General features: G+C 52.5%; 1 protein-coding gene and 1 long non-coding RNA gene across 5 annotated transcripts; both read right to left on the reverse strand.

The window, feature by feature from the left end:
* Positions 1–2,629: 2,629 nt before the first annotated feature.
* On the reverse strand, positions 2,630–3,601 carry LOC120647841. Its single transcript, XM_039924670.1, has one exon. It carries the CDS (start codon positions 3,599–3,601, stop codon positions 2,630–2,632), a length of 972 nt encoding a protein of 323 aa, XP_039780604.1.
* A 491-nt stretch (positions 3,602–4,092) lies between these two features.
* LOC120648592 lies at positions 4,093–6,177 on the reverse strand. 4 transcript variants are annotated; one of them, XR_005665010.1, is made up of 8 exons: positions 5,681–6,177; positions 5,506–5,612; positions 5,199–5,425; positions 4,922–5,063; positions 4,766–4,821; positions 4,597–4,678; positions 4,455–4,503; positions 4,093–4,366 (listed from the first exon to the last, which is right to left on the reverse strand). It is a non-coding gene; the product is annotated as an uncharacterized LOC120648592 (long non-coding RNA). The 4 variants fall into 4 exon arrangements; XR_005665009.1 differs by having other exon boundaries at positions 4,093–4,503; XR_005665008.1 differs by having other exon boundaries at positions 4,455–4,678.
* Between the last annotated feature and the right edge of the window lie 4,407 nt (positions 6,178–10,584).

Raw genomic sequence — 10,584 nt, forward strand, 5'->3', positions numbered from 1 at the left:
CGAAGCCTAGCAGGGGCGCAGCGAGGAGGAGGCGTGTTGCAGCGGCGATGGGATGGGGCGAAGGTCAACGGGGTGTGCAAGAGAGGCACTCATGGCCGGCAGTGGCCGCAGCTACGGCACAGCGAGCGGCAAGGCGTAGCGAGCAGCTCTGCCATGGCTGAAGTAGAGGAGCAGAGTGAGGGGAGAGAGAAGAGAGAGAAAGAAAGAGAGAGAGCGAGGTTTGACCGAGGAAACCTCAAAATTTTTGAACTAAACTTGAAAAGTTTTGAATACCAAAGTTGTTCCTCGTGTCACAATCTACAACTTTGGTTTCAGACGTTTTCCCATTTGAGGCTCGGTTTGAAAGTTAAAAATTCGAATTCAAGTTTAAATGAAAACCCCCTAAACCCACTGTTTTTCGGGGTTTTCTCCAAATTTCATGTTGTAACTTGAAAAACTTTGAATACGAAAGTTGTTTGTCTTGTAAAACTCTACAACTTTTATTTTGGACAAAAGTTCATTTAAGCTAAGGTGTGAGAGTTGACTTTTCGGTCTATTTAAACAGATTTCTGGCTTTTAAGTAATTGAAAATTTGGGGGTTTAACTTGTCATTTCATATTAATTGCATGTTTAAAACAGTGCTAAACACCAGAGGTGTTACACATTCGAAAGCCACTCTTGGCTCTCGTCTGCATGGCATGCTGATTGGACGGCGGCGGTACCACAACAGCACCAGGCGGCGCCGGACCAGCACCAGGGGGCAGCTGCGGTGGCGGTGCCGGCCCAGCACCAGGGGGCGGCTGCGGTGATCCAGCATGCCACGGCCGGCGCGTGTACACATGAGTGATCACGCGTTGGGGGGCACGAACGTCGAAGGAGGCGTCATGGAAGCCGAGGGCGCCGAGGAAACTGGAGTCGAGCAGGAGGGCAACAGCGCAAACCCCGGTGGAGGGCCCCGCGTTGCCGAGGAAGTCGAAGCCGCACGTGGCTGTGCGGGCGTGTCCGGCGGCGTCGAGGTGGACGAGACCCGGACTAGGAGCGTAGTGAAGTGCTGCCGAACCAGCCAGGGTGTCGTCAGGCGATGCCGAGGGAGGCGCAGCATAGTGCACAGATCCTGCAGGGAGAAGCTGCTGCACAGGTCCGATAGGAGCTGGCATAGTGTTAGTAGCATCCAAAAACTCAAGATCCTCCGGTGTGGAAGAGGAGCCGCGCTCAGCAAAGGGAAAAGCAGACTCGTCGAAGGTGACATGATGAGAGATGATCACCCGGTTAGAGGAGAGATCAAGGCAGCGGTACCCTTTATGGTGAGCGGAATATCCCAGGAAGACACATAGGGTGGATCAGGGAGAGAGTTTGTGGGTGGCGGTGGCAGACAGGTTCGGGTAACATTTGCAACCAAAGACGCGAAGGTGGTCGTAGGAGGGCACGGTGCCAAAGAGGGCAGCGTGTGGTGTGGAGAACCGGAGCGTCTTGGTGGGTAAAATGTTGAGAAGGTAGGAGGCTGTCTGCAGAGCTTCGACCCAGTAGGAGGGTGGAAGGGAGGCCTGAAACAGAAGGCAGTGCACAACATTGTTGAGAGACCGAATGAGGCGCTCAGCCTTACTGTTTTGAGGCGAGGTGTAGGGACAGGACATGCGGAGGTGTATGCCGTGGGTGAGGAAGAACGTGCGAGAGCTGGAGTTATCGAACTCCTTGTCATTGTCGCACTGAACTGCCTTCACGGTGGAGCCTAACTGAGTAGTCACGTAGGCAAAAAAAAGTGAGCCAGCGTCGAGTAAGTATCAGACTTCAGTTTTAAAGGAAACGTCCAGGTATAATGAGAGCAATCGTCAAGTATAATGAGATAGTATTTGTAACCAGAGACACTAAGAACAAGATATGTCCACATATCACAATGAATGAGTTCAAAATTACTGGACGCTCTAGACACTGAAGTACTGAAAGGAAGACGCATATGATGACCAAGCTGACATGCGTGACACAGCGAGGAGCTACTGTCATGGGAACATGTAGGAAGGCCGGAAGACGACGCTAGCTTGGAGAAGGCCTCGTATCCAGGATGACCGAGGCGATGATGCCAGAGTGAAGACCCAGAGGTGGCAACTAGGGAGCGAGCAGCCGAAAGACGAAGGGGGTCCAACGGCCCTGAGCTATTGCACCTGACGATCACGTTCCGAGACTGAAGGTCCTTCACAGAACAACCAGACGGGTCAAACTCAACAGAGCAATTATTATAGGTAGTGAATTGGCGAACAGAAATAAGATTCTTAATAAGTTGTGGAGAAACCAGAACATTATTAAGATGCAAGGAAGGATGAATAACTGTGGTGCCAGTAGCAGTGACAGGTAACAAGGAGCCATTACCGACAATGATTGATGAAGGAGTAGGGTACCGCATGGGAAAGGTATGTGAAAGAATATCAGACTGAGATGTCATGTGAGAGGTAGCACCTGAGTCGAAGTACCATTCGTTACTGGGCTGCGGCTGGTGCAGCGTCATGGTGCTGAAGGTGGAGGTGAGCGACTGCTGATCCCAGGAGGGCGTCCCGGCCAAGGGGTTGTAGAACCCTGGCGGGGTGCCCCACTGGCTGGAGGAGTCCTGCGCGGAGCCCGGGGCCTGCTGGAGCTGCTGAGCGAGCATGGCCTGCTGCTACTGCTGGTTCGGCTGAACCAGCATGGCCTGCTGCGGACGTGGAGGAAGTGGCGCCAGGGGAGGCCAGGGACCAGGCCACATCTGGATAGACCCGGTCCATGGGTTCCAGAAGGACGGCCAAGGGGAGGCCGCCGATTTGGCGCTAGCAGCCTGGCCACCGGAGGGCGCAGCAGCGTCGGGGGACCGGGTGTTGGCGCTGTTGTTGTCGCCGTTGCTGCCACCGCGCCTCGAGCGTCGGTTCTTGGGCTTGGAACCGGGCGTCGAAGGTGTGCTGGAGCCAGTGCCCCCGGAGGGCGCGACTTGCTTTGGCGTGGACGAGGCGACGAACGCGGCGGGCGATGCCGAGGAGGACTTGTGCGCCATGTTCATCTCCTCAAGCAGCAGCTCAGCCTGGGCCTCCTTGAAGGTCGGGAACGGGCTAGCACGACGGAGATGAACGCTGATGCTGGTGAAGCGCTCGTTGAGGCTGCGAAGCACGTTGAGGACGAGCGTGCGGTCCGAGACGGGAGACCCGAGATCATCGAGCTGATCAGCTATCTTCTTGAAGCGCCGGCAGTAGTCGGCGATGGAGAGGTCGCCCTGGGAGAAGCCATGGAACTCGACGTCGAGGAGGATGGTGCGAGTCTTGTGGTTCCCTAGGAAGTGTGTCTCCACAGCGACCCACAGATCGCGTGCCGTGGCGCCGTGGCTGGAGATGGCCTCGGCGAGATCGTCGGAGAGGGTGCCAGTGATCCAGGACTGGACGACACAGTCCATGCGCGCCCAGTCCGGGGAAGCAGGGGCGCGGGCGTCGACCAGCACGTGATCCTGGAGGGAGAACTTGCCGGTGGTCAGTAGAAACTGATCACGCCAGCGAGCGTAGTTGCCGGAGTTGATGTCGAGGATGGTCGTGATCAGACTCCGGATGTTCTGGATGGAGACGGCCTGGGCGTGGAGGTTGAGGACGGTGGCGGCCGCGTGCAGCATCATGGCGGAGTGGAAGTCGTGGTGCTGCAGATGAGGGGATACTCCATCCTTCTACTCCTGGGGCGGCGGCGTCGGGGCGCCGGCTTCGGCGCGAGCGGCGGCCGCGCGATCCAGAGCGGCCTGGATCTTCGCGGCGGCGGCGTCCCGCTCCTTCGTGGCGGCGGCGGCCTCGTCCTCAACGTCGGCGGCGCGCTGAAGGGCAGCAGCGCGCGCGGCTTGGGCGCGTTCCGTCTCCTGGGCGCGCTCCTTCTCCTGGGCGGCTGCATCGGCAGCCGCTTTGGTGGTGGCGGCGGCCTGCTCGGCGCTAGGGGAGGAGGGGCCAGCCATGGCTAGGGTTTGGGGCGCAGCGCAGAGGAGCTGGCGCGCAGGGAAGGTGGGCGCGGCATGGCGGGAGGCCGGCGTGCGAGCGCTGCACGGCGAGGTGCCGGCGCGCTAGGGCAGCAGAAGACGAATCGGGAAGAAGACCCGGACTCGTGATACCATGATAGCAAATATGGCACGGGAAATTGGTGATTGATTAACGAGAGTACATGGGGTACATTATATAGGCAAGGATCGGTATCTAGGGTTTATAGAACACACACAATCAACGGAGATCCTTGCCTAATCGAGATCAATTACCATAACCCATCTAAAACCCTAGCCGCCTAGGCTAGGCGCCAAGGCCCAAAGGCCGGCCCACTATAAGCCTTGCTAACAGCCTCGCTAACACAACGTTTGATCCAATGGTGTCAATTTGTCCTCCACAGGTAGACCAGATTCCAGAAGCTAATTATGTTTTTATCACAAAAATAAAAAAATCAGTAATTACAAAAGTTACTGCCTAAATCAAAGAGAAGTAACAGAAAGGACATACATTGTCATCAAGCATCTTCCACGACTCCTTACCAGCATCAGTTATCAAACTAAAAAAGGTTATATTATGCTGAAAAGTAAAAAAAGACCAACATACAAAGGTATAAGAACAATCAGATACAAGAATTAGCAAATTACAATACCTTATATATGATGCTAAAATGGTTGTTCCCGAAAAAAGCAAAGAGATCTTTTTCTTTTACATTCTTCTTTAAAGAAACCAACCTGTAATGTCAACAATATTTAGATATACTGTCAGTCTGTCACTAACAGTAGGAACAAGACTACATTGTTATAAACTTATAAACATACCCAAAATCTGTTTTTTGTCCACAGCTATCAGAAAAAAAATTTATCTATCAGATCATCTGCAGACAAATAATGTACAAGCAGAATATCAATGAACAAATTTATTAGCACTTGTAGATAACTTTAATAGTTGACAGGTGGAAAAAATAGAATAATCACATCTATGGTCCATATCCTTTCTTGCTGAAGATTCACTTGAAGAAGACCCATCTGCCTCTTTAACAGACCTGTATCCAGCCCGATCCAACTCAAGTCTATCATAGGACCTGTCCTCAACTGCAGCTTGTAGTTCTTTTCCCTCCTGCTCACAAACATACCACAGAAAACGAATTATGCAAAACCTAAGAAAAAACATTGGCCGACTAACTTGATCTAAAGTGACCATAGCTCAAATCATGTTGAACGACATCTCAGAAGATAGGAATGAGATGCATACCTGAAGATCGAGGTTTAACACCCAGCAATGATATAATGGGATATTGAGGACTTTGAAGATCTTATATTGAGCAGTTTCTGTAAACCCATTAATGCTGCACAATATACAAATGAGGGACAGACTACTGCATAAAAACCTCGCTAACCACACCTTGAACAGAGGATATCAATATTCAGGCCAGTTTTGGATTGCTTCACCGCAGCATATGCAGAATCATATTCTTCACTCTATACACATCGTGATGTCAACTAATCTGTTTTTTACAAATTGGAAACTACAACCTTGAGATATAGTGATAAGATCAAACCTTCATGTTTTCAAAGACATGTGAGAAGACGAACTCGACTAAGTCAGCTGCTAACACTATCGTCGAATATGGCAAAGTGATTCTACTGTCAAGGATGAGGAAATTAGCTGCAAAAGAAGGCAATTAGACAAAACGACCGAATTGTCAATGAAAACATGGGGTTAGAGGGTCTTACAAATAGCAATAAATGCACAGGGTCCATTCTCATCCTGAAGAACAATTCTGAACCGGCGGCCCAAATATGATATGGCCTTGATAAAGAAAACTTTATGCACGGGATCAGGCAGTTTAGGAACCAACTTCTCTTTTACATCCCCTTTCTCTGGCAATTGATCGATGCTGGGCATCTCCATCAGGGGATCTGCATCATGAACAACAAACTTCTCTAGAAGGCTTACCTTTTTTTGTCTGCGGAGGTGAGGTCACATATGAGGAGCCGGACGTGGCTATGGTGGCTGCCATCTTCAATTTCTTTTCCTCCTCCTTAGAAGCACTCAGAGTGGGTTCAGCGTTGAGTGGTGGTACAGGCGGCAACAGATGTGACTGAGTCTGGGCAGTTGACTGTTGTGGTTTGCCCCTCCCTTTCTTTTTCTATTTCTTTTTCTTTTTCTTAGAAACCCCATCAACATCCTCCTGGTGCCGCCCTTACTCTCAGGGAACCTTGATGATAGGTTCTCCTGCAGCAAATCGGTGGAAATAGCATTGTCATTGGCAGCGCCGCTTCCTTTATGCGGTGAGAGCAAAGGCGGGAGAGGATGGATTGGCGCGTCAATCCCAACGGCCAGGGCGTCATTTTCCTGGGGCGGCTCCCCGACGGCTCCCACTACTACAGAACTTGTCTGTTGTCCCGGTTGGAACCGGCTTTAGTCCCGGTTTCCCAACCGGGATCATGACTCCGGGACAAATGGTCTCAAGCATTTGTCCCGGGTGATGCAACCGGGATAAATGATAGCTATATATCCCGATTAAGCTTTGGAACCGGGACAAAAGATTTAAAAAAACAAAAAAAGCTATTTCTGATCATCCGCGGTAGCTCCGCCTCGACGCCCACGCCACCTCCTTCCTGGAGTCCGAGCTCCAACTCCATCACAAAACTACTTCAACTCGCTAACAAAATGCAATCAACTTACAAGAATCTTTAGATTGAATCCAGAAATATGTTCATCTAACATATCCATCACACATCACACAAGCAAAAGCAAAAGCACAAATCTAATTCACAACACGAGAAATTGATTTGATTCACATCACACAAAAATTCACCAGCACAATCGCACGAAATAAAAATTCACAAACAAATACTCGTCGACCTACTCCGTTGCTCGCCCTCCCAGCCATGGCGGCGAGCGTCCCAGCCCCCGCGCCTGTCTTCGGTTCACTGGCCTCGCTCGCGTAGGGCCGCACAGCGGCGGCCGCCTCCGCCCTTTGCGCCTGGCCGCGCACGGCGGCGAGCTTCCCAGCCCCCGCCTCTGGCTTCGGCTCGCAGGCCTCACTCGCGCAGAGCCGCACGGCGGCGGGAGCCCCCGGCCCTTGCTCCAGGTCGCGCACGGCGGCGATCGTCCCAGCCCCCGCGCCGGGCTTCGGCTCGCCGGCCTCGCTCGCGCAGGGCCGCACGGCGGCGAGCGCCCCCGCCCCTTGCACCTGGACGCGCACAGCGGCTCGCCGGCCCGCCGACGCGCCCCGCTAGAGCCTGGGCGCGGCTTGCCGTGCTACGCGGCAGCGGGGGCTCGCGCTCGCGCCGGCGCCGGGCGGCGGTGGCTCGCCGGCCCCCGCCCCTTGCGCCTGGCCGCACACAGCGGCTCGCTGGCTCGCCGACGTGCCCCGCTAGAGCCTGGCCGCGACGGCGGCGACTCGCGCTTGCGCCGGCGCCAGGCGGCGGTGGCTCGCCGGCCCCGGCCCGTTCCTGGGGAGGGAGGAGGGTGCTGAGGGATGGAGGAAGGGAGGAGATGCTGAGGGAGGGAGGGAGAGATAAGGGGAGAGAGATGTCGGGGGAGGAGAAGAGATAAAGGGGAGGACAGAGGAACGGTAGAAAATAAAAGAATCGCGCAGATCGGAGTCCGCACCATCAAATATCCCGGTCAAAATGTTTTAGTCTCGGTTGGAGATTTAGTCCCGGTTGGTGGCTCCAACCGGGATTAAATAAAGTTACCAACCGGGATAAAATGTGTCTCTCTGCTCTCTAGTTGTCCTAGCCTTTGCACCCGGGACTAAAGGCTCTATTGTTCCCGGGTCTAATATTAACCGGGACAAATTTGAAGGATCAAAGCCTGTTTCTGTAGTAGTGCTTCCTGGGGCAGCTCCCTGATGGTTTGCTCATCATCTTCATGGGACAGCTCCCCGACGGCTAGCGCACCATCTTCCTGGGGTAGCTGCGCGACGGCCGGCGCGTCATCTTCCTTGGGCAGCTCCCCCGACATTGACGGCCGTGTGGCTCCATTTTTGAGCCAGCCCAACCACACCGCACACTGGTTTCCACGGCATATGGGGCGGACATACTTGTTGAGAGGCATAACTGAAAGTGATCGGGTGCTCTAGCCTAAGAGGGGGAGGGGGTGAATTAGGCTCTAATAAAAACTCAGACCTATGGCTCCAACTAGTTTGCACAAAACTTAAACTAAAACATGCTATCAAAAAGTGCAACTAGGTTGTTCTAGTGAAAAACCCCTATCCCAAAAGAGTTTAGCAACCTATAGCCTTTCCTACCAAGAAACTATTCTATGAAAGTAAAGGCATACAAATTACTAGAAAGAAATGCGGAAGCTTAAAGAGCGGGATAGGAGATAGCAAACTCTTGACGCGGGTGTTTATCCCGTGGTTCGGTTAGCCACAAAGGCACACCTACATCCACGTTGTTGTAGCACTCACTAAGAGTATTGCTACTCGGCCACCAAGTCTCTTCCGTGAACACAATCACGGTCACCTTGGCCCCGTGTTCCACTAAGGAGCTTCTCCACCAAGGATGGGGGTCTCCACGTCCCCCGCACAAAGGTGTCGTCGCCGCTCCACACCAAGTCGGAGGGTCGATGACGTTGCCGGCGAGCTCCACGCTCCAAGGTGCCGGCGCACCAAGCTCTTGTTTTGGTTCACTAATGAACCACAGCACAAAGGCTCTAAGCCTTGCAAACTCACTCACTAAGAGCTAATCCTTTACACAACACTCTCAAAGTGTGCTAAGGGCTAAGGATATGATCTTGATGCTTTTGTATGGCTTGGAGATGTTCTTGGGTGTGTGTGGGATGTCCAGCAACTCCAGCAATCTTCAAATGGCCGGGGTGAGGCGTATATATAGGCCACCAAGTCTTGTAGCCGTTGCTCCAACGGTTAGCTGAAAATCTGCGTACCACCGGAAGAACCGATGCCTCTTGGCAGGGTAGCGTCGGTTCATCCGGTCACTCATAACACGAAGTAGCCGTTGGACTCCTGATGGCTGACGCAGAGACCACCGGTTGAACCGATGCTTTGCACCGATGCCTCACCGGTTCAACCGGTGCTGAAGGAATCTTCTCCTGGACGCTGACGTCATTACACCGGTGGTATGCACCGATGCCCCATCGGTTGAACCGGTGCTGAAGAAACTTCTCCTGGGCACTTGACATCGTCTCTGGTACAAAGGACGGCCAATGCACCGACGGTATGCTCCGATGCACCGTCGGTTGAACCGGTGCTGAAGAAACTTCTCCTGGGCGCTTGACATCGTCTCTGGTACATAGGACGCCCAATGCACCGATGCCCTATTTTGGACCGTCGGTTCAACCGGTGCCTATAGGCTGACTTGGCTTCGATTCCCTTCTGCACCAAGGTATTATGGCGTCGGTTCTTCCGACTACCACCGGATGCTCCGATGCCCTGGCGTCGGTTCTTCCGGTGCTCCTGAATCGAAGAGCTTTCAGGGCGCTGCCCTGAGACCCGCGAGGGGCGGCTCCCCCTCGACCCCCGTCCGCTAACCGGGTAGCGGAACCCCCGTAGGGGCTGCCCTTCGGGCCTTGCTACGCCTATTTTCTCTTTCTCTTTGTCATCACTTGAACCTAAAAGTCTGAGAATGATCATCTTAACAATCATATTAGTCCAAGTGTTGTGTTGTCATTCGATCACCAAAATCACTCGAAATGGCATAAATGGTGCCATGTTCGTTACAATAACAGCTCTCTTCGTCTTTGGCATTGACGGCCTTGCGGCTTCCTTTTGAGCCAGCCCAACCACACCGCACACTGGTTTCCGCGGCTGATCGGGCAGACATGCATTACTACTCTCTTCTCACTATCAGGCAAGGGGGAGTGCACGCGGAATCGCATCCTAGCACGCGCAAACCACAAGAACCCAAACCCTAGGTTTTGAGGCTCAAAAAGATAGTGGTGGCGTGACTAGAGGTTTTTTTTTTAATAAACACCCACGGCGGAGCGCCGCCCTTCCTCCAGCGAGAGATAATTATGGTGCTTTGTTAAAACGGAGTAAAGTTTTTGATCCCGGGCCATAAAAATCGTCTCCAGGCGTTATAGCAGATTCGTTTTTAATGTGCTGGTCTCTACCATCAATTACTAGATCTTTAATAGATCTTTAATGCACTCACCATGCAGTCCAGGTTCAACGACGGCAAAAGCAAGGCAGATTTGCATGGCAACAAACTAGCGTGATTAGCGGAGAATTGCATTCATTCTTTCTTTTCTGTTTGTCGCCTCCTTATATGTGCACGCCAATCCATGCATGCATGAAAATTTGTATGAGTAGAGTTTTTTTTACTGGAGTGACACGAAGTTATTTTTGCAAATAACAGGAGTATTTTTCAATTGACAATAGGAGTATTCTTTCAAAATGTAACAAGTATTTTCCCAATTGACAAAGAGTATATGCCTTTTTGATTTAAGCGCTCCAGTGACGCTTGCAGCCAGAGGTCTAGCAAGCCTCTGCGATCGTAAAATCCATTATTTTTGTGCCGCAGCCGTAGAAATTGACAGCAGCTAGCTCTTGGAGCTCCAGTGAGATCATGTGACCGTAATTTGTCAGGAAATCCATCACACAAAATCCAAAATGAGTTTGTAACATTCTACGCGTACTACCGCTTTTAGCGGAGCTCCAACAAGC

This window comes from Panicum virgatum, chromosome 9K (assembly GCF_016808335.1).
Source record: "Panicum virgatum strain AP13 chromosome 9K, P.virgatum_v5, whole genome shotgun sequence".
NCBI classification, from domain to species: Eukaryota; Viridiplantae; Streptophyta; class Magnoliopsida; order Poales; family Poaceae; genus Panicum; species Panicum virgatum.